Source organism: Bufo bufo, chromosome 2, assembly GCF_905171765.1.
Source record: "Bufo bufo chromosome 2, aBufBuf1.1, whole genome shotgun sequence".
NCBI lineage: Eukaryota > Metazoa > Chordata > Amphibia > Anura > Bufonidae > Bufo > Bufo bufo.
Genome location: NC_053390.1, coordinates 436,742,308 through 436,767,460, shown reverse-complemented (window position 1 = coordinate 436,767,460; position 25,153 = coordinate 436,742,308). Strand labels below are relative to the sequence as shown.

General features: G+C 41.9%; 1 protein-coding gene across 1 annotated transcript in view; it reads right to left on the bottom strand.

Moving 5' to 3' along the window:
- The window catches only part of TMEM38A (transmembrane protein 38A), a 55,239-nt gene extending 36,775 nt beyond the window's left edge, over positions 1-18,464 (bottom strand). The window contains exon 1 of the mRNA XM_040417451.1: positions 18,192-18,464. Coding sequence (XP_040273385.1) covers positions 18,192-18,315 — 124 coding nt within the window. The 5' untranslated portion in view covers positions 18,316-18,464. The remainder of the gene's footprint in view (positions 1-18,191) is intronic.
- Between the last annotated feature and the right edge of the window lie 6,689 nt (positions 18,465-25,153).

Sequence of the window (25,153 nt, the reverse complement as noted above, 5' to 3'; positions counted from 1 at the left end):
CAAGAGGGATAGCAATCGGGATCTCAAAAAGGGTACGGTTTGAACTAACCGATAGACTGACAGATCCAGAGGGGAGATTCCTTTTCCTGAGAGGAAAATTGGAAGGATTAGAATGTACTCTGGTAAATGTCTATGCCCCAAATGATTCACCGACAAAATTTCTCGTGGGGATACTAGGGAAATTGATAGACTTCAGGAGGGGAAGCGTAATCATAGGAGGAGATCTCAACCTAAGTATGAACCCAAAAATAGATAGGACATCCCAGACGTCGAGCGTGCGGGGCGTACAGTTAAGAAAGCTTAGGGACGCCTTATTTAGGAGTCAACTGATAGACGCTTGGAGAGTCCTTAACCCGGACAAACGAGACTACACGTTCTACTCCCCGGTGCATGGGACCTATTCTAGGATCGACCACATATTGGTCGATCACAGAACCCTAGATATCGTGGTGGAAGCAAAAATAGAAACTATGACGATCTCTGACCATGCACCGGTTAGTATTACAATAGACATTTCAGGAAATCCGAAGCCGAAACAAAATTGGAGGCTAGACGAACATCTGTTGATAGAGGAAACCAGTTTAACAAGAGTAAAAAAAGAGCTGGAAGAATATTTTAAGTTAAACGAGACGAAGGAAGTATCGGTGGCAACAGTGTGGGACGCCCATAAGGCAGTGATAAGAGGAACTTTGATCTCGGAAGGGGCAAGGAAAACAAAAGAAAAAAATAGGAAAAAAGAAGAATTAATAGAAGAAATTTTCCTCTTAGAACAAGAACATAAAAAGATAGAGAAACAACGGGATCTATATTTAAAACTGGTTAATAAACGTAATGAACTGAAAGATATTATGAATCAAGAAACCCGAAAGGAATTTAATTTAATCGCTAGGGAAAGATATATGTGGGGAAATAAAACCAATAAACATCTAGCAAGAATAGTGCAGAAAAAGAAATCAAAAAACTACATAGACAAAATCAAAAACGAAAAAGGAGAGATTCTACATACAACAAAGGAAATCGCGGAGACCTTTAGGCTATATTATGAGAGACTGTATGCGGTGGAACAAAGGAAAGGACAGGAGGGAGAAAAAATAAAGAAAACGGTAAAGTTCCTAAGGGAAGCAGGACTGCCAAAAATAAATAGAAGCGAATCGGAGATAATGGATAGACCAATATCGGAAAAAGAGATTAATTATGCATTAGCAAGTACAGCATCAGGTAAAAGTCCGGGACCCGACGGTTTCACCAACCTGTATTATAAAAAGTGTAAGGAGATCCTTCTACCAAAATTGTGCCAATATTTTAATGGGTTGGGCGAAGATTTCTTTTTGAGCCGGGAGGCCTCAGAGGCTATCATAACAGTTATCCCCAAGGAGGGGAAGGATAAAGGGGACTGCTCAGGGTATCGACCAATATCTCTGTTAAATACAGATGTAAAACTGTTTGCAAAGGTCTTGGCCGAGAGAGTAAAACAAGAAATGGCAAAGATGGTACACACAGACCAGACGGGATTCATCCAGGGAAGAGAGGGGAGGGATAATGGAGTCAGAGCGGTATTGATAATGCAAAAAATGAAAATAACTGGAATCCCCAGTCTGCTCTTGTCGATAGATGCGGAAAAGGCATTTGACAGAGTAGACTGGGGATTCATGCTGCGTACCCTGGATGAAATGGGGTTTGGCCAAAGGATGAGGAAGTGGATAACAACTTTGTATCAGGAACCAAGGGCAAAAATAAAAATAAATGGAAGCCTATCCCAAGAATTGTTAATGAAAAACGGAACTAGACAGGGATGCCCCCTGTCTCCACTTCTGTTTGTGCTCTCCCTGGAGCCATTATTGGCCAGGATTCGTAAGTGCCCCGACATAAGAGGAGTCAAAATAGGGGAGGACGAACACAAACTCTCAGCATTTGCTGATGACGTCCTCCTCTATTTGTCAGACCCTAAAACCTCAATCCCAAAATTATTAGATTTATGCACGTCATACGGAGAATTATCAAATTTTAAAATTAATGTAGCTAAAACTGAGATCCTGAGTATCAACGTCAACGGACGAGAGGAAAGGGATTTAAAACAGAAATACTGCTTCTCCTGGGTAAAAGCACTTAAGTACCTTGGTATTCTTCTTATCCCATCAATAAAAAAAATGTATGAGAAAAATTATATTCCTTTGCTAAATGAAATTAGGGAGGAAATTGGGAGGATAAAAAATAGACCAATATCCTGGATAGGACGAATAAACTTTTGTAAAATGGTAATCCTACCAAAGATCACATATAAGTTCCAGATGATACCCATAAGATTACCCGGAACACTATTCTCAGCTCTTAAAAAACAGATTATGAACTTCATATGGAGAAATAAGAAACATAGAGTATCCCTCCAAACCCTAAGACAACCCAAAAGTAAGGGGGGACTAGCAGTACCAGACATTAAGACATACTATGAGGCAGTGGTTCTGTCGAGGGTGGTGGAATGGGTTAGGGCCAGTAAGGAAAAAAGATGGGTTAATATCGAAAACGAAATGGCAAAAGCCAGCTTGGACAAGATTATATGGAACCCACCTCAATATAGGGCACTAGATAAGAACTCACACGAGATAACTAAAAATGCACTAAAAATTTGGGATACTAAATATAAAAAAATAGAAAAGGAATTTAACTCACCATTACTGGCACTAAAAAATAATGATTATTTTGCACCGGGCAAAACACAGATTGGTGGAAATTGGATAAAAAAAGACACCACTCAATTAAGGGAGGTAATTAAAGATGGGCACATTATAACACTACAAGAATTAAAGGGGAAAAATTGTTTTTTGGAAATTGACGAATGGAGATACCATCAGCTAGCCCACTTTATACAAAGACTGCCGCACCCACTGAGGTCAGGGGAGCAGCTAACCGAGTTAGAAAAATTATGCACATCGGAAAAGGTCAAGGGAACGATCTCAAAATTATATAAGATCCTGTTAAAGGTGGACGAGCGGATGATCCCTCCTTTTGTTAAAAAATGGGAGAGGGAACTTGGATCAAAGCGAGATAGGACCTCAATAGAAAAAATGCTGACACTGGTCCATTCATCGGCAGTAGACAGCCGTACAGCTGAGATGAGTTATAAATGTATGACTGGATGGTACATGACCCCAGATAAATTATCTAAATTCAAAGAAGGACAAACGGGAGAGTGTTGGAGGGGATGCGGATCCCTAGGAACTATGGCCCACCTGTGGTGGAAATGCCCTAAGGTGGAAGAATTCTGGAAAAAAATATTGGGATGTATAGAAGAGATTACAAAAGAAAAAATTAAGCTAGACCCGTGGGTAGTATTGTTTCATGGGGGTGGGGAAAAAATCAAAAAATATAAAAAAAACCTGGTCCCACATCTATTAAATGCTGCCAAAAGAATAATACCGAGAAATTGGCAGGAAGTAGACTGCCCCCACATTTGGGAATGGATAGACTCCGTGGAAGAAACTTACAGAATGGAAGAATTGAGAGTAGGAGTGGAAGGCAATGATATAGTCCAAGACAAAAAGTGGGAAAATTGGAGGATTTTTAAGAGATCCTGGAGTTATGCCGAAAAACTTAAGGGCTGAGACCTAAAGATAAAGTGAAACAGAGAAGTAGGCATCAGGAGAAAGTTTTCTGGATTGCTTATGGTGAGATAGGGGGGAGGGTGGGGTGACTGAGGGGGGAGGGAGGAAGGGGGATAAGGTAAAGGAAATGAAGAATCATCCTACCTGAGATTACTAACAAATTAAAAAAAAGGAAGGAGTAATATCTTAAACCCCCAAAAAAAAAAAAAAAAAAAGATATAATAATAATAAAAGATTTTCACATACTGGGGTAAGAGAAAAACAAAGTAAGAAAAAATAACTACACTAATGATGCGAAACCTGCTTAGAGACGCTAATGGGCTGGCAAACGGAACATGAGCGTATAAGTGTACACTCTATGAGGTTGAAGTCTGAAGTGAAATAGAAAAAAAAAAAAAAAAAAAGAAGGAACGCACCGGTGAGCTCAGCAACACCAAAAGACCCGGAAGACCACGGAAAACAACTGTGGTGGATGACCGAAGAATTATTTCCCTGGTGAAGAAAACACCCTTCACAACAGTTAGCGAGATCAAGAACACTCTCCAGGAGGTAGGTGTATGTGTGTCAAAGTCAACAATCAAGAGAAGACCACAAGATGTAAACCATTGGTGAGCCTCAAAAACAGGAAGGCCAGATTAGAGTTTGCCCAACGACATCTAAAAAAGCCTTCAGGCTGTAATTGACTACAAAGGATTTGCAACCAAGTATTAAAAAGTGAACGTTTGATTTATGATTATTATTCTGTCCCATTACTTTTGGTCCCTTAACAAGTGGGAGGCACATATGCAAACTGTTGTATTTCCTACACCGTTCATCTGATTTGGATGTAAATACCCTCAAATTAAAGCTGACAGTCGGCAGTTAAAGCACATCTTGTTCGTTAAATTTCAAATCCATTGTGGTGGTGTATAGAGCCAAAAATATTAGAATTGTGTAGATGTCCCAATATTTATGGACCTGACTGTAAATATCTCCAAATACGTACCTTCCTGAATAAATATGAGTTATCACTGCCTAAAACCCCTCCCCAAGTATATCTATTATTGAATAATCAAATAAATAAATCATTGAAAGGGATAAAAACCTTTTATCTACACCTAGCAGAACCCTATCTGGACTCACACATCTCTAACATTCGAAAGTGGGAGAGAGAATTGAACACAAACATCCCTATGACAAAATGGAAAAAAGCCTATTTAACTTCAATGCGCAGACCATCATGAGGCTTATTCCAAACTAATCTTCAGATGGTATTACACTTCATACAGGCTCTCTAAAATATATAAAGATTCCCTCAATCTATGCTGGAGAGGCTGTAATCAGGTCGGCACATTACTACATATATTTTGGGAATGCCCAATCATTACAGGTTTCTTTAAAGAAACTGCCCTTCTAATCTACTCTTCACTTAACATCAATCTACCATTTAACCCTGACACTTTTTTGTTAAGACTTGATATTGATAGGTACTCGTTTCCCCAAAGGACAGCCTCTCTCCAATATATAGCGCAAAATTGGAAATCCTCATCAACTCCTCACATGTCTCAAATAATAAGGAAGGTAAATGTCAATTGTAGCTTTGAAGAAAATGATTACCACAAGCAACAATACACTTAACCACGCATATTTTTTTAAAAACTGCATTCCAAGAGCTATAAGAGCTTTTTGTTTTTTCATCAATGTACTTGTATGAGGTCTTATTTTTTTGCAGGACAAGTTATAGTTTTTAATGCACCATTTTAAGTACATGTAATGATTGATTAAAGCAAGCTGTTTAGCTAAAACCCCCTTTGTTTACATCAGTAAAAAGGCGTATTAGTGGTCACTAAGGGGTTAATAAACACACAAAAAATTGGACACCATGTCTACGTTGAGGTACTTCTCATTATTAGACTGCTAAATTAGGTTGTGATGTACATTTTGCATAAGGGATCTAAAAAGGTTTTCTAAGTTTTCTCTAGTTACAGTCATGGCCGTAAATGTTGGCACCCCTGAAATTTTTCAAGAAAATGAAGTATTTCTCACAGAAAAGTATTGCAGTAACACATGTTTTGCTATACACATGTTTATTCCCTTTGTCTGTATTGGAACAAAACCAAAAAAGGGAGGAAAAAAAGCTAATTAGACATAATATCATACCAAACTCCAAAAATGGGCTGGACAAAATGATTGGCAACCTTTCAAAATTGTGGATAAATAAGATTGTTTCAAGCATGTGATGCTCCTTTAAACTCACCTGGGGCAAGTAACAGGTGTGGGAAATATAAAAATCACACATGAAAGCAGATAAAAAGGAGAGAAGTTTACTTAGTCTTTTCATTGTGTATCTGTGTGTGCGCCACACTAAGCATGGACAACAGAAAGAGGAGAAGAGAATTGTCTGAGGACTTTAGAACCAAAATTGTAGAAAAATATCAACAATCTCAAGGTTACAAGTCCATCTCCAGAGATCTAGATTTGCCTTTGTCCACAGTGCGCAACATTATCAAGAAGTTTGCAACCCATGGCACTGTAGCTAATCTCCCTGGGCGTGGACGGAAGAGAAAAATTGATGAAAGGTGTCAATGCAGGATAGTCCAGATGGTGGATAAGCAGCCCGGTCAAGTTCCAAAGATATTCAAGCTGTCCTGCAGGCTCAGGGAGCATCAGTGTCAGCGCGGACTATCCGTCGACATTTAAATGAAATGAAACGCTATGGCAGGAGACTCAGGAGGACCTCACTGCTGACACAGAGACATAAAGCTAGACTGCAGTTTGCCAAAATGTACATGAGTAAGCCAAAATCCTTCTGGGAAAATGTCTTGTGGACAGATGAGACCAAGATAGAGCTTTTCGGTAAAGCACATCATTCTACTGTTTACCGAAAATGGAATGAGGCCTTCAAAGAAAAGAACACAGTACCTACAGTGAAATAGGGTGGATGTTCAAAAGGTGTTTTGGGGTTGTTTTGCTGTCTCTCGCACTGGGTGCTTTGACTGTGTGAAAGGCATCATGAAATCTGAAGATTACCAACGGATTTTGGGTCGCACTGTAGAGCCCAGTGTCAGAAAGCTGGGTTTGCGTCCGAGATCTTGGGTCTTCAAGCAGGACAATGACCCCAAACATATGTCAAAAAGCACCCAGAAATGGATGGCAACAAAGCACTGGGGAGTTCTGAAGTGGCCAGCAATGAGTCCAGATCTGAATCCCATTGAACACCTGTGGAGAGATCTTAAAGGGAACCTGTCACCGGTATTTGATGTATAGAGCTGAGGACATGGGCTGCTATATGGCCGCTAGCACATCCGCAATACCCAGTCCCCATAGCTCTGTGTGCTTTTATTGTGGGAAAAAAAACGATTTTATCCATATGCAAATTACCCTGATATGTGTCCTGTCCCGGAGATGAGTTCAGCGTGAAGGAGCCCAGCACGTCCTCAACTCTATACATCAAATCCCGGTGACAGGTTCCCTTTAAAATTGCTGTTGGGAAAAGGCGCCCTTGCAATAAGATAGACCTGGAGCAGTTTGCTAAGGAAGAATGGTCCAAAATTCCGAGTGAGAGGTGTCTAAAGCGTATTGATGGTTATAGGAAGCAACTGATTTCAGTTATTTTTTTCAAAGAGTGTGCAACCAAATATTAGGTTAAGGGTGCTGATGATTTTGTCCAGCCCATTTCTGCAGTTTGGTATGACATTATGTCCAATTTGCATTTTTTCCTCCCTTTTTTTGTTTTGTCCCAAAACACACAAAGGGAATAAACATGTGTATAGCAAAACATGTGTTACTGCAATACTTTTCTGTGAGAAATACCGCATTTTTCGCCCCATAAGACGCACTTTCCCCCCCCCCAAAAGTGGGGGAAAAGTGCCCCTGCGTCTTATGGGGCGAATGCTGGCAATTTACATCGCAGTCTGCGATGCTGCAGCATCGCAGACTGCGATGTATTAGTGAGGAGAGAGGAGGGTCTGTAGTAGGCGGGGAGAGCGGCGGGCAGTGTAGGCACTGTACTCTGGCCCGCCGCTCAGTATGTACTGTATACGTAGTGTTATCATCATATCTAAACTGCGCTCCCCCTGCTCCCCATGTGTACCGTACTTACCGGTACACGTCACGCTCCTGTAGTAAGCACTAGCAGCTAGCAGGCAGGCCGAGCTGCAGGCGGCCGTAACTCACTGAGGTCACGTGCCTGCTCCGCCTACTTCATTCATAAAGTAGGCGGAGCAGGCACGTGACCTCCGTGAGTTACGGCCGCCTGCAGCCCGGCCTGCCTGCTAGCTGCTAGTGCTTACTACAGGAGCGTGATGTGTACCGGTAAGTACGGTACACATGGGGAGCAGGGGGAGCGCAGTTTAGATATGATGATTAACACTACGTATACAGTACATACTGAGCGGCGGGGCCAGAGTACAGTGCCTGCACGGCCCCGCCGCTCTCCCCGCCTACTACAGACCCTCCTTAGGGATCTGTGGATAGGATAATGATGGGGGGGGGTCTGTGGATGGCATTATGATGGGGGGGATTTGTGGATGGGACTGTTATGGGGGGATCTGTGGATGACACATATAGCAGTGTCATCCACAGATCCACTACCCCATAACAGTGCCATCCACAGATCCCCCCCCATCATAATGCCATCCACAGATCCCACATCATCATAATGCCATCCACAGATCCCCCCCACCATCATAATGCCATCCACAGATCCCCCCCACCATCATAATGCCATCCACAGATCCCCCCCACCATCATAATGCCCTCCACAGATCCCCCATACCATAATAATGCCATCCACAGACCCCCCATCATAATGACATCCACAGCTCCCCCCATAACAGTGCCATCCACAGATCCCCCACATAACAGTGCCATCCACAAATCCCCCACCCCATAACAGTGCATCATCCACAGATCCCCCATAATAGTGTCATGCACAGACCGCCATTAGTTCAAACCCACCAAAAGCACACCTTTTGGTTAAAAAAATTTTTTTTCTTATTTTCCTCCTCAAAAACTTAGGTGCGTCTTATGGGCTGGTGCGTCTTATAGGGCGAAAAATACGGTATTTCATTTTCTTGAAAAATTTCAGGGGTGCCAACATTTACGGCCAAGACTGTATCTATCGTTTTGTTTATTTTATCTCTATCCTCATCTATCAGTTATTTTTTTTATTCTTCTTCTACATTTACATACAGTACACAGTACCTTTTTGGCCACACAAACAAGTACCAAATAGAAGGTTGCTTCATCGAAGCACAATAAAGAATAGGATAATGCTTTACATAAAATAAGGAATGTTATCTGAATAATTGTATTCTATTGGAACTTATATTCTCCTTTGATTACCTATTCTGCTTGACACTGTAACAAATCAAACTGTAATGCACTTTCTTTAACTGTTTGAAATGAAAAACTCAATAAAAACTATTGAAACAGAAATTGGGATGCTGTGAATGCAGCTGAAAGTGAAAGTAAAAGCAGGTTTTAACACGATTATTGCCAACTCGCTTTATAACAGTGATTTCTCTTCTGTTGCTTGGACTTTAGCTGTCATTCTAGCCTGGAATGTCAGCTTTCAAACAAGACCAGATGCATGTTTCTAGCCACTACCATTCAGGAGACAGCAGCATCTAAAGCAGCCCTCCCCCTCCACCTTCTGCCCGAGCCCAGCTTGGGCAGAACAGTTAAGTACTTTTCCCACTGTCCCTTAGGTAGTTAAGGTGTGCTCAATGGATTCTCATTCTCATATTTATGTGGATAGTATATTTGTACACAAATGGAAAGTGGCCTTTAGCAGCTGTTTAGTCCATCAACTGTGACAACCATTTCCCTATTCATTAAACAACTTTAAGGTTGTCACAGGCTTGCCCTTGTTTCTGGCAACCCTAAAGAGAAATGCAACCTTGTCCTGACCTGTAACACTATATGTACGAGTAGAGGACAACGCCATATAAGTGTTTTATGTGATCCATGAGAACAGTGCTTTGCGGGACAGGAAGTGTGTAATGTGCTAAAATGCTTTAGCTTATTTCACTAAAACCACCTAAAATATAGAATTTCTTAATATATTATCTTTATGCTTCATACATTGATCGTGGTAGATTAGATCTGTGGCGATGATTACGGTACATGTTCTTCTTGTTATAGGAAAGAAGCAGAAATAAATGTGGTAAGAGAAACTTCCTAACTGAAACTTGGTAACTGAACAGGATTGTTAAAGGGACACTTCCATCAACAACCTATATGTGAAAATTATATGTATTTTCTTCTTGTTAAAAAAAATGGATGGATGGTTTTGTGAAGCTACATATTTGAAGTTACACTATGTATTCTACTTCCTGCCCGGTCTCATTAACTTGCTCTGTTTGGACTTTTTTTTTTATCACAGAAAACAGTTTTACTTAACTCTCTCAGTCAGGCCATATCTCTGGCCACAGTGGGTGGGGACTCAATTAGGGCATCACACATTACACTGAGAACTACAATGATCTTCTGTGAGCATCTTTATCAAGGCCTATCAAGAGAACAATAGAGCTGTCATACTGCTATCCCAATTCTACACCTGCAGGAGGATTACCCTTTAAATAACATCAACCCCTCACAGCAGCAGTAAATTTACAATGGGTTACCTATCTATATAGGTCTTAAAATTTGTGTTGACTGCTATAGAAGGATGATATTTTTGTATATGAAAAAGAAAAACAGCACACATAAAAAATAAAGTTTTGTATGAATATTGAGTTAAAAAAATTGTGTCCCTTTAAGGCCTCTTTCACACTTGCGTTGTTGGGATCCGGCATGCACTTCCGTTGCCGGAGGTGCCTGCCGGATCCGTAACAACGCAAGTGTACTGAAAGCATTTGAAGACGGAACCGTCTTCCAAATGCTTTCAGTGTTACTATGGCACCCAGGACGCTATTAAAGTCCTGGTTGCCATAGTAGTAGCGGGGAGCGGGGGAGCGGTATACTTACAGTCCGTGCGGCTCCCCGGGCGCTCCAGAATGACGTCAGAGCGCCCCATGCGCATGGATGACGTGATCCATGTGATCACATGATCCATGCGCTTGGGGCGCCCTGACGTCACTCTGGAGCGCCCGGGGAGCCGCACGGACGGTAAGTATGCTGCTCCCCTGCTCCCCGCTACACTTACCATGGCTGTCAGGACTTTAGCGTCCCGGTAGCCATGGTAACTATTCAGAAAAAGCTAAACGTCGGGTCCGGCAATGCGCCGAAACGACGTTTAGCTTAAGGCCGGATCCGGATCAATGCCTTTCAATGGGCATTGATCCCGGATCCGGCCTTGCGGCAAGTCTTCAGGATTTTTGGCCGGAGCAAAAAGCGCAGCATGCTGCGGTATTTTCTCCGGCCAAAAAACGTTCCGTACCGGAACTGAAGACATCCTGATGCATCCTGAACGGATTACTCTCCATTCAGAATGCATTAGGATAATCCTGATCAGTATTCTTCCGGCATAGAGTCCCGACGACGGAACTCTATGCCGGAAGACAATAACGCAAGTGTGAAAGAGCCCTAAGTAAAAAAAATTGTCTTTTCAACCCGACTGAGCCACATTTATTGAACCAGTAAAGGAGAATCATCAATGATCATATTTTTACCTTTCCAGGTAGGCACAAGGAAACCCAGGACAGCTATGCAGTCATACGACACACCAGCAGTACCTTTACTACAGACTGCTGGTAATTTATTTGTAAACTTCAAGCAGGAATAATACAGAAATGGCACAACATACAGCCATAAGAATTAATGCTCCAGAATTGTTATTACATGGGGAATGCAAGTAGGTGACAGGTCTTCTTTGAAAGGATTGCACCACAAAAAGATTCCACATTTTTTCAAACCAGGACCTGGATCTGAATAATTTTGCAATTGCGCGTAATTAAAAATTTAGTATAGCCACTGAGCTTCAATAAAAAGTATGTGTATAGCTCCATCTGCTGTTTTTTCTTTTTCCTTATTTCTCCATTCTCCTCACTGAGGTGGTCACATTTAAATCTGTTAGAAGCTGAGGCAGTTATAAGGAGACACACCCCTGAACTGTGATAGGGGGAAGAACTGCAGCAGAAAGGACATGCCCCTGATCAGTGATAGGGAGAGAGCTGCAGAGAATGAACACCCCCCCCCCCCCCCCACCCCGAGCTGGGATATGGAGAGAGATGCAGCAGATAGGACATGCCCCCTGAGCTGCCAGCCTGAAATAAATCTAGTAGAACAATTGGAACAGCGAATGGGGAGATCTCTGGATCCATGTGAGGTACAGGTCTGGTTCTAGCTTTGTTAGAAAGTGATTGGCATGTACTATATGATGGCTGATTTTCATTTTTTACACTAACTAGTGTATATATCTGGGTATGTATATATATACAGTACAGACCAAAAGTTTGGACACACCTTCTCATTCAAAGAGTTTTCTTTATTTTCATGACTATGAAAATTGTAGATTCACACTGAAGGCATCAAAATTATGAATTAACACATGTGGAATTATATACATAACAAACAAGTGTGAAACAACTGAAAATATGTCATATTCTAGGTTCTTCAAAGTAGCCACCTTTTGCTTTGATTACTGCTTTGCACACTCTTGGCATTCTCTTGATGAGCTTCAAGAGGTAGTCCCCTGAAATGGTTTTCACTTCACAGGTGTGCCCTGTCAGGTTTAATAAGTGGGATTTCTTGCCTTATAAATGGGGTTGGGACCATCAGTTGCGTTGAGGAGAAGTCAGGTGGATACACAGCTGATAGTCCTACTGAATAGACTGTTAGAATTTGTATTATGGCAAGAAAAAAGCAGCTAAGTAAAGAAAAACGAGTGGCCATCATTACTTTAAGAAATGAGGGTCAGTCAGTCAGCCGAAAAATTGGGAAAACTTTGAAAGTAAGGGCTTTTTGACCATGAAGGAGAGTGATGGGGTGCTGCTCCAGGTGACCTGGCCTCCACAGTCACCGGACCTGAACCCAATCGAGATGGTTTGGGGTGAGCTGGACCGCAGAGTGAAGGCAAAAGGGCCAACAAGTGCTAAGCATCTCTGGAAACTCCTTCAAGACTGTTGGAAGACCATTTCAGTTGACTACCTCTTGAAGCTCATCAAGAGAATGCCAAGAGTGTGCAAAGCAGTAATCAAAGCAAAAGGTGGCTACTTTTAAGAACCTAGAATATGACATATTTTCAGTTGTTTCACACTTGTTTGTTATGTATATAATTCCACATGTGTTAATTCATAGTTTTGATGCCTTCATAGTCATGAAAATAAAGAAAACTCTTTGAATGAGAAGGTGTGTCCAAACTTTTGGTCTGTACAGTATATATATATATATATATATATATATATATATAAAAAAAAAAGTGACAGCACCGTCTATTGAAAAGACAAGGGGGTGCAGCTGGCCCAGTTGGGATTAAGCAAACCCAATATATAAAAGTCGAAAAACGGGCAGCACTCCATAAAATAAAAATAGAAAAAAGTTTATTCACCCAAACAGGACATGCAACGTTTCGGCTCTATGCTGGAGCCTTCCTCAAGCGCTTTAGGAAGGCTCCAGCATAGAGCCGAAACGTTGCATGTCCTGTTTGGGTGAATAAACTTTTTTCTATTTTTATTTTATGGAGTGCTGCCCATTTTTCGACATATATATATATATATATATATATATATATATATATATATATATACCGTATTTTTCGCCCTATAAGACGCACCTGCCCATAGGACGCACCTGGGTTTTTGAGGAGGAAAATAAGAAAAAAAAATTTTTGAACCAAAAGGTGTGCTTTTGGTGGGTTTTGAACTACTGTAATGACACTATTATGGGGTATCTGTGGATGGCACTGTTATGAGGCATATGTGGATGGCACTATTATGGGGGATCATTGTGGGGGCATCTGTGGATGGCACTGTTATGGGGCATCTGTGGATGACACATATATAGCATCTTATGTGTCATCCACAGATCCCACATAACAGTGTCCCTGTGTAGTGAATGGGGGCCAGCATCTGTTTCTGTAATGGCAGCAGGGCCAGGTGCAGTCACTGTATTCTACTACACCGGGCCCCGCTCTCTGTAGTATATGGTAATCATATCTAACTTGTGGGTATTGTTAAAGTAATCCAATCATCTTAAATCTAGCGCTGTAATACTTACAACTAACTTTTTGGCAGTCAGGAGGCCGGGCGGGCGCTCGTAGCGTAGCTCACTACGCTCACTACGACTGCGCCGCCTGCTTCATTCATAAAGTGGGCGGCGCAGGCGTAGTGACCACAAGTTAGATATGATTACCGTATACTACAGAGAGCGGGGCCAGGTGTAGTAGAATACAGTGACTGCACCGGGCCCCGCTGCCATTACAGAAACAGATGCCGGCCCCCAGCCCCTCCCCTCTCTCAGCATATTCACCGGACGTTCGCAGCATTCGCCCCATAAGACGCACTGCTATTTCCCCCCCACTTTTTTTGGGGGAAAAGTGCGTCTTATAGAGCGAAAAATACGGTATATCTATAAATGTGAAAGTTTGTTAGTTTGTTCTTCATAGGAACACATGCCTTGATGGATCTTAACCAAACCTGATACATATACTGTTCATGATCCAACTTAAAATACTGGGGGTTGTCAAGTCCAGCCGACAGGGTACTGTGATTGGTTGCCATAGGCAACAGTTTAATTTTTAGACAGCGAATACAGGTAGATAAGAGGCAGGGGAGATGTAAGATCCAACAGACTCTATGCAAAGGGGTACTCTCCAAACAGGTTCAAAGATGTTTCCTCCATCAATGTGCATCTGGGGCAGTTGCAGGTTTTGCAAAGTTTGCAGGCATGACCAAAGTTTTAGGGCGGGCCATACACATTCAATAACTGTTGGTTGAACGATCAGCTATCTCTCCCGACACCTTTAGTACTGCTAAAATGAAAAACAGCCAAAACCTCAAAAAAAAAATTTTTTTTTAGGAATATTTGAGGAGATTTATCAAACTGATGTAAAGTAGAACTGGCTTAGTTGTCCATAGCAACCAATCAGAGTCCACCTTTCGTTTTTCACAGCTCCTTGAAAGGTGTAAACTGATTGGTTGCTATGGACAACTAAACCAGTTCTACCTTACACCAGTTTGATAAATCTCTCCCATTTAGTTAAAAAATAATTTTTTTTTGAAGGAAGTGTTCTTTTAAATAAATACTGCACAGTTCTCCATTGCTTGTCTATATGAAAGCATATGCCAGAAGGAATACAACCTATGGCATCATATGCAAATGTTGAGTATATTTAAAAGATTGGATATTTGCATCTATTTTGTACAGATGAGATGATGGAAACACATGAAAATATGGGAGTTGAACGTAAGACAACAGCAGAGAAGGAACACCCAGAACACCATCCATCAGTCATTTTAATACTTTCTTCTATTTACAGGTCTCTAGTATTTCTTATCTCTATAGGGACCACTAATCCTTTCTTATGTCAGTTGCTATTTTTGTGGAGGAGATCTGATATAGTGCTGAGAATACCTTTCTAGACATGCCCCTAAAACCACTCATTTTACTTTTAGGGTATGTTCACATGACGGATTTTGAAAATCCTCCTAGAAAATTTAGAGCAAAATCCGTAAATGGTTTTTCTTCCAGCACCAAAAACATGGAAAAATCAGGTGGGTACTTTTTTTTTACGCTTCCTATTCATTTCAATGGGAGATTCAGCATGAATTCCGACCCAAGATAGGGCAGCTGCTTCTTTTTTCCACGTGGAAAATAAATAAATAGGAGACTGTTTTGAGGCATTTTTTGGAGCTGATTTTGAGGCAGAAACACGCTTTTAGGAAGAAATGGAAGTTATAAAACAGAGTCTACCACTCACCAATAGTCATCTGAGTGGTGCATCAGTGGTGGCTAGTCATGGTGCCCTGGCTTTTAGCATGCCCATTCTACCATGATTGGCTTGATGTCAGTACTAGCACTGCCAAGCAAAGCCAGGGTGCCATGACCAGGGGCGGACTGGGAACTTAAAGTGACCCTGGAAAAAAATATAAAGTGGCCTCATGTCGTAGGCGGATTCAAATTAACAGAAGGCGGGGCAACACAAGTAGGCGTGCCTAGCAATACCATATCACAAAATACCATCCCAGCAGAACCATATACCAGAGAGCAGCACAATATACTGCCCCAGAAGCTATCCCTTTGTGGTGGTCATCAATAGATGCCATATTCTGTCCTTCTCCTCCAGTTGTCTCTGATTAGGATATGGAGCAGGGGGCATAGGAAGTGAGATGGGGGCCACAGATAAATTCAGTAGGGCATGTGTGATCGTTGTCCGGGTACATGAGTAACTGATTCTCAAGGCTTTAATTACCCCTGAGAGCTCATTATGTACCCGGCCAGCGGCAGTGAGGAGGGCTTGAGTGGGCACCTGTGCATAAACCCTGTAAGGTCTATGGCCAATCCGCCCCTGCCCGTTACTAGTCAATACTGACCAGATGACTATAGTGAATGACATTCCAACTTTTTAGCCATAAATTAGAGCAATAACCGTTTGGTATAATTTACATATATATATTATTATTATTTTTTTACCTTGGAGGCCACCCTTTCAAAAGTGACAACAGGAGGTGCAGCCATTATAATGGTCACAGTGTGAATCTGGTTCTATGCAACTTTGGTTCTGATTTACATTATTGGGGGAAGTAATACCCTGATACAATGCAGTCATCAGTATTGTTCCCTGCTGGCACCATCACCAGAATGCTGGCCTGTATTCTCTCAATGGGCCTCTAACAGGGACTGTTGTAGTACAAAGAGAGAGCCCTCTTGAGAATGTTATTCATGGAAAATAGACTATGGTAATCTGCATCATTTTACTGCAGAGAGCACCAAGGGGATTAGGGAATAGTTCAGAAATAATTTAGGCTTTGTTTCATTATAGGAGCAGAACAGTGAAAACGGAAGTGCCGGATCCCTAGTATGAAGGATATAAGAATGGCGCTTCAACTGAACCCATTGACTAAAATGGGAACCACTGGATTTCCACAATGTGGCTCGGCATTTTTACCAGGCAAAGGTGGCTCTACTTCACAATACAATGACTTTGAAAATGTCACATTTCACAGTTAGGATACTCTACATATTACATATCAGCTCTACCATGTTTTTGATGGTAGAAATATAGTGTTATCAGCAAAATACTTCTGTTTACCAGTTAGACCAGCAGATTAGACCACTGATGTCTCCAGCCTATCACATGATCATGCACAAGTTGAGTTGTAGAATACTTGTTCAGGGTTTACGTTCTTTTTTGGAGTAATCACATGTAGAAAAGTTGCAGTGGATTAGAATTTTTCATGAGCATCGTGTGCACATTGCATTCCTATAGCAGAAAATATGGTGACCAAGAGACTAACCGTGATCCAGGATAGATTTTAATGAATAGTGCCAAAGGGTTCAAGTTTCCTCTGTGGCACCTGTGGTGGTCAGTCACCAAAAAGATCTTCTAAAAATTACACGACATTTCAAAAGATCACTTTGTGTTGATTTTCCCTTTAAACTAAGTGCTGAATTGCACTATGGCCCCCTGGGACTTGCGCCTTTGGTTGCTATTTGTCATCTGAAGTCAACAGGTGGCCAACACATGGACTGAGCTGTGTGGATTTAACTGGAGTTTATATGCTTAGCTCTAGATAACTCTTTCAGGCTGAGATTCAGTTTATGTAAGGCTAGGTTCACATCTACGGTGGAGGTCCCGACAGGATCCTCCATTGCAGATTCTGGCAAAAGAAGGACATGATAGCGAATAGGATCTGTCAGGTGCTGTGAGGGTCCTGCATCTAGTTTTCTGTACCTATGCCGTAAAAGAAGACCAGAATTTAGCCTAAGGGCCTGTCCACGTGAAGTTTTTTGCAGGCTGAATTTGGAGTGGATTCTGTGCCAAAATGCTGCTGGGTGGTCACTTGGAAGCCAGCTCCAATTGTTTTCATTGGGAGGTCACACTGCTGGTCAAGCACCCATGGTTTATTGCTGCAACCGCACCAAGAATGGACATGTCCTTTTTTGGTGCAGTTGTGGCTATAAACCACGGCCTCCATTTAAAAAGAGTGAGAGTTAGCTTCCGCATGACTTCAGCAGACTTTTTGGTGCAGAATCCATGCCAAATTCCATCTGCAAAAAAAACTCAGTGTGGACGGGCACTAATGAACTTTTTGTCCGTGCATATTTATGGTATTATTATATGTTGCTGTTATTATTATAAATTACTTTTTTACTTTATTGGTCAATTTAATTGAACTACCAAGCTTGGACCTACTATCAAGAATATTAAGAATATTATTACTACCCGGTATTTTATAACTGGTACAGACTAATATTTAGCCACTTATGGCTGGGCTCACACACTGAGGTTGTGTCAGGTAGTTTACTAAGAGTTAAATCTTTTTTCCTGAAGCTTTATTATATTCCAGCCAACAATTCATCCATTCCTTGTCTTACTATAATTCCTGTCACCTTAAAAGGCAAATATGCAGCTGTCACAGGCTCAAACAGTTAACCCCTTCAACGAGAACTATGAATGCTGAACACAAGCAATAGTGAATAATATGAGTACTTTCGGAAATGACCCACCTGGCTCATACTTGAGGTATAGGATGGATATAATATAATAAGCCACATCAAAGAGTGGGAAGACAGGTAATTTTGAGAAAGATACTGCCAGGTCCTCCAAGCTGAGAGATGACAGCAGCTCCATGGTGGTGGCTCAGCTTCCCACGCTGTCCTTGCTGATAGTGACAGCAAACCGCACTGACTCTACAAGGGATCTATGGGGAGGGGTGCAGGGGGGTGACAGACAGTGGGTTTGTGTGGGATCCCCTCTCCCACCTCCACCACTGCTAAAATAAACCACCGTTGTGAATGTTATATTTAGCTGACTGCAAGAAGCCACTCCTCTGTGCTGCCTGCATGGGAGGGCGAAGGCACAATGCTAGAACATTGCAGGACTTCCTTCTCGTCAGTTCTATTTCTATTATGTATACTCATGATGTCCTCCTGTACGCCAGAAAGTGAAGACAACAATGCCAGTTTGTGGGCAGTTTATCTGATTTGGAGCATACGTTACGCTGCGGTAATTTCGTTCTGTCTATTGTGGATGTCCATCATTATAAAGTCTGCTTTTTAGCTAGAAACGGCACCACTCGTATCTATGGGCTTGTCATTTTTTGTAGCTCATCCCCATAAAGGTTAAGGGGTCACTGAGTTTTAAAAAAAACTTTTGACATCTCATAGAGACATTGCTAGAACTAGACTAGAGAAGCACTCACATATTACTGCAGGAGACAAGCTCAATAGAAGCCTAAGGGTCCTTCTCAATTCCAGAGAGGAGAGTGTGTTATGTGAGAGCTTCTCTCCTCTTGTTCTAATGACCGGTGGGGGTCTCAGCACGCAGACCCCCACTGATCGAAACTTTTGCTGACATATCAAACGTTTTTTGAAAACTACAATACCAAAAACAGACCATGCACAACAGTGACATTGGTTAGTAAAGCAGGCTGTTTTTCATAATCATGGACAGCCCCTTTAAGGCGACTTTTGACACAATTTCCCAAAAAATTTTGCGTGTGGTTTACCCATCTCTATTTTTCAATCATTCCACCCATGCTGTAACAGAAATAAACTCTCCATGCATGGACATCCTGAGGGGCTCTGTGCTAGACTTGTGTTATAGACAGCAGCCAATCTGAGGAGGCAAAACTGAAGAGGAAAGCAGCAGCTAGACCAATGAAGAGATTGAAGGTGTGTCTTAGACTACCTAAGCTGAAGTCACAGATCGCAGTTCTGCTCTAGCTGAGCTAAGAAGCAGAAAGCACTGAGCACCGCCCTCACCACACCCACTTTTTTACACCTGGCGTGAGCGGGGAGAAGTTGCGCCGCAATCTGCGCCTGAATAGGCCTAATATAGGAGTATTTCAGCTTAATAAATGACCCCCTGATGTTTTTTAAGGCTATGTCCACCTTCACAGCCAATTTTGTTTTCTATAATTAAACAGGAAATAACTTTGCAATAGGTTTCTACAGTTCTTATACAGACCTATGTGTCTCCATGGTAACAGACTACAAACCTCGAATAGTCTGATCCAACAGTCATACTCCTTTCCATCTGTTTCTAACTTTATGCTAGCATACATTATATGGAGAAAAGTATTGGAATACACCACCAGCTACCAAACAGTGTAGCTTTCCCTCTTCAAGAGCAAAATGCTAAATAAAAGCAGTGCTGTCATTGGTTGCTATGGAGAAGAGAGTTTTGCTTTTAGATAAATTCATAGATCTGACCTAGTTTGTTTTCTTCACTTAAAGAGGTTTTCTGGGATTTTCATATTGATGGCCTATCCTCAGGATAGGTGATCAATATGAGATCAGTAGGGGTCCGACTTCTGGCAGACTCTGCCGATCAGCTGTTCGAAGAAGCTGCATGAGCGCTTAAGCCTCTTCCTACGCCATACGATGTCACGTTCTTCGGTCACATGGCCTAGGCGTAGCTCAGTCCTATTGAAGAGAATGGCGCTGGCTGCGACACCAAGCACAGCCGCCATACAATGTTTAGCAGGCACAGTGCCATACTCTTGGTGCACAATTTCTTTCATTGGAAGAAAACACCCTAATATTGGGGCTCCTGCCTGATGGTAGTTGGGGTGCCCTTGGTGTGGTGGGTTTGATGCGGTGCAAGGCAGGAGATTTAGGTGTAGAGGCCGGCGAATAGTGCTGGAGTCAGTAACCAGGCCAACTGTAGAAGATAAATGTCTCTCTTTACTAAAGTGCAGAATGGTAAAAGTAGTAGTACATCTGACAATATGATAAATACAGTTCCAAACAAAAGATGGTGCAAATCTTCCCAGATAGCAATGTATGAATATAGGCCAGAATGGGGATCGTAGTACTCCATTTTGCCATCTCTCCCTGCAATATCTAAGGCTGGCAATAATACTCTTGCAATTGAGGCTGTAATTCCCATTTGAGTGGTACAGGATTAAGATATGGCTGTCCAGACCGTGTCCAAGAGTGAAGGGTGTTTTAACAATGTCCCTCTCACTGCAGTAAAGTTTTCATCAGCCTTAGGCCGAATGCACACGGCCGTGTTCCGCGGTCGAGAGCGGTCCGTGGTATGCCGGGCTGGATTTCTGTTCAGAGCAGGAGCGCACGGCGTCAGTGGTTGCTGTGACGCCGTGCGCTTCATGCCGCCGCCGCTGTACAGTAATACACTGGTATGATCTATAGAGTGTATTACTGTACAGCAGCGGCGGCATGAAGCGCACGGCGTCATAGCACTCTGAACAGGAATCCAGCACGGCATACCACGGACCGCTCTTGGCCGCGGAACACGGCCGTGTGCATTCGGCCTTAATTCGGCCTTAAACAGCAAATACCTAACAAATACCTAACTGACTGACTCCATTGCTCAGCCTTGAAGATTCTGGACCTTCTGGTTCTTTCCTTTCTGTTTTCTTGGAGCACTGGAGAGTAGAGATGGCTTTCTCACGTTGGATCTCTCAGAGATAGTTATTCTCTGGGATGAAGGCATAGTTCTCTGAAGAGTGAGCACATGTAGCATCCTCTCACTTCCTCACACTACTAACTAAGCTAGGGGCGGATCTAAGTCCAACACTTAAAGGGGTATTCCCATCTTAGACATATCGCTAGGATATGCCCCCATTGTGTGATAGGTGCGGGTCCTACAGCATGTGCGGCCCATGCTCCCATTCATTTCTATAGGGCAGACGGCAATAGCCGGGCCAGCGCTCAGGTAGTTTCGGCGGCCCCATAGAAATGAATGGAGGGCGGCTGTGCATGCGCAGTGCGCTCTCCTTCACTTTTGGGGCTCCGTTTGCGATATAGGTGTGGGACCCGCACCTATAAGACAATGGGGGCATATCCTAGCGATATGCCCCCATTGTCTGAGATGAGAAAACCCCTTTAACTTTATACAGGGGCAGAGTCAGGATTGTTAACCCTGACTAATCCATACAGAGATATGCTGGTACATTACAATACATTAACATATTAAATAACATGAAATAGCATTACATAACAAGAACAGTTTGCAAGTACCTGGGTTACTGCAAATGTATGTTAACACATTACAGATTTGTCTATGGCATCCACAGAAGAAATCTGAGACTTTTTCAGTTGGAATCCATGAAAAGAATAAACATCATCCTCATATCTAAAAATTAGCAAAGTTTTTTTTCCAGTGTATGTGAACAGAATAAAAAAAAACTTCATTCATGTGGACTGGAGGCAGATTGTGAGTGGATATAAGGAAGAATCTGGTGTGGAATCTGCATGAAATCCAGAATGTGTGAATGGGTCCTTAATGTACTTACATCATCCTACTCCTGATGACTTTTCCTATGACAGTGGCTATACTTTTGTGCATGTGCAGAGGCCACTTGCAAGACACGCACAAGTAAATCCGACATAATTATTTTCTGTCAAGAAAGAGACAGTGAAGAACGGATTGTAATCTCCAGCTGTGAATTCCAAGTGATCCTTCGTTTTGCACTTTAGAAGAGACTTCTTTTTTTGCTCATTCTTATTGACCAGAACAGGTGCCTGGATCAAAATACACTCAAGCAAGAGTTACAAGAACGGCAGAAGCTTAAGTGTTCTGCAGAGCGCAGCATTACAGAGACGCAGAAAGTCTGGGCACATGGCAGCCTTGGGCATTATGTAGGGTAGGCCTGTAAGTCTGGAGGAATTTAGATTATGTAGCAACATTATACCCAAAGCATTTACACATTCCATAACTCATTGGATATATTTCTTAATATACGTAATTTACTGAACAACTGATCACGGTCACGTGCCCTAAGTTCCATTCAAGCACGGCCGCTGTCCAATGTATAGCACCATACTTGATAAGCTGTGAAGAGACAACAGCATTCACTGGAGCTCTGGTGAGCGCAGCAGCCTCTTCAAACAGCTGATCAGCATGGGTGCCGCGAGTCAGACCCCAACTGATCCGATATCGATCACCTATCCTGAGTATAGGTCATCAATATAAAATTTCTGGAAAACCCTTTGAAGTCACTGAACAGCTCCCAGTGTACATAGCACAAGCTGAGAAGAGATCTCTACAGAAAAGGAAGTGACAGCCTATTGTAATAGCCAAAAAACACCACTAAATGTTTTTCGATAAAATATGTTTACCATGAAAACTTGATTAGCCCCTTTAACCCTTTCCCAACATGTGACGTACTATTACGTCACAAGTCTTTAAAGATGGCGCCATAGTGAATGACACAAGGCTGCTGCACAGTGTTTTCTATAGAGCCCTTGCCTGTAATAGGGCTCCATAGAAACTAGTAAAATCATCATAGACTCCAATGCTAGCGCATTGGAATCTATGATAATAGCAATCTTGCTCACTATCGTTCCCTATGGGAACTATAAAAAAAGTGTAAAAAAAATAAAAAATAAAGCTTTTACAAATAAACAAATATAAAACTTTAAATCACCCTCCCTTTCCCCAAAATGAGAATAAAAAATATAAAAAAAATACACATGATGGGTATTGTCACGTGTGGAAACATCCGGAAAAAGGCGAAATTAAAAAAAGGGTCAAAATGGCTGCTTTGCCATTTTTTGGTCACTTCTCCTCCCACAAATTTTTTTATAAAAAGTGATCAAAAAGTTGTACACACTTCAGAATGGTATCAATGAAAAGTACAGATCGTCCCGCAAAAAATAAGCCCTCATAGAGCTCTACATAGGGGTCAGAAAATTACAGCAAAAAAGGCAGTAAAAAACAAAAACCCCGCAAAATTGTGTTTTTTTTTTTCCAATTCCACCACCTTTGGAATTTTTTCCCCCCTTTCCACTACATTCTATGCAATATTAAATGGTGGCGTTGAAAAGTACAACTTGTCTCATACGGCTATGTGAATGGAAAAATACAAAAAGTTTAGAAGAAGCACTCTCACAAAAATGTGTATTCTCTGACCTGTAAGAAAGGTAAATGATGTAAAGTGTAGTGAAGATAATTTTCTTACCAGTGACTGTATTTCTAATTTATAACCCCCATTCTGATCCTCAACTGTGTCATGTGACCAACACTAACACACAGCATCTTATGTGTGAACAAGAAGCCAGTTTCTCTATGTATTCCTATTGAAGCCTCAATGTCAGTCTGATAGGAATGAATAGAGAAGTAACTGACTTCCTGTCCTGTGTCAGTTGGAGATCAGAGTGATGGTCACATGACACAGCTAAGGATCAGAAGGGAGGTTATAACTCACAAACACATTTACCAGTAACAAGATTACCTTCACTACAGTTAACATCACACATCTTTCTAAAAGGTCAGAGGATACAAATTTTTGTGGAAGTGCTTCTTTAAAGATTAGGCCATTTTTTTGTTTTTGCATCTTCATTTTTCCATCCCCACCTTCCAAGACTCATAACTGTTTTGCTTTTCCGTTTACATAGGGCTTATATTTTAGCGGTACGAGTTGTTTTTTTTCAATGGCACCATTTAATTTACTGTATCTTGTATTGAAAACGAAGAAAAAATTCTGTCAGCCTGTTTTTTTGGGTTTAGTCTTTATGGCATTCATTATGGGCTAAAAATGACATGACAAGCTTATTCTGAGGGTTAGTATGATAGTGGTGATACCAAATGTATATAGTTATTACTATATAGGTAAAAATTCGCTTTGCATTACAATATACATAGATTGTATACCAATTATTATATTTATTATTGTTATATGTAAAATGTGAAAAGGGGGTGATTTTTTTATGTTTGTATATTTTTTTTACTTTTTAAATTTTAGACTGCTGTTGTAGTCTATGGGATTCTTACTGTCAAGCTCTGCCGTACGACTTAATAGGTGACTTACTATGACACTTACAAATTGAATTGTGCAAATTGATTCACTCTAGATGGGGGTGTTCTTTTCTTACATTTTTCCACAGTATGCCTTTTCTCTGCAGGTGAATTCAGCAGATAAATCTGCATGACTATTGCAGAATTGCGTTAGAAAATTTCCACAGCAATTCCCAAATGTGTGCAGTACCCTAAAACACATCTGCTGTGTACAAAGATGTGCCTCGTCATATCCTGGCACCCTAAATGTTTTTATATTTCCATCTACAGCGCTGTGTAAGGGTACTTTCACACTAGCGGCAGGACGGATCCGACATGCTGTTCACCCTGTCGGATCCGTCCTGCTGCTATTTCGCCGTGCCGCCGCTCCATCCCCATTGACTATAATGGGGACGGGGGCGGAGCTCCGGCGCAGCACGGCAGTGCACAGCGAAAGGCCGCCGGACTAAAAGTACTGCATGTCCGACTTTTTAGTCCAGCGGCCTCTCACCGCGAACTGCCGTGCTGCGCCGGATCTCTGCCCCCGTCCCCATTATAGTCAATGGGGACGGAGCAGCGGTTCGGCGGCATGGTGAAATAGCGGCAGGACGGATCCGACAGGGTGAACAGCCTGTCGGATCCGTCCTGCCGCTAATGTGAAAGTACCCTAAGGGCTCTTTTTTTGCAGAGTAATCTGTAGTTTTTATTGATACTACTTTGGGGT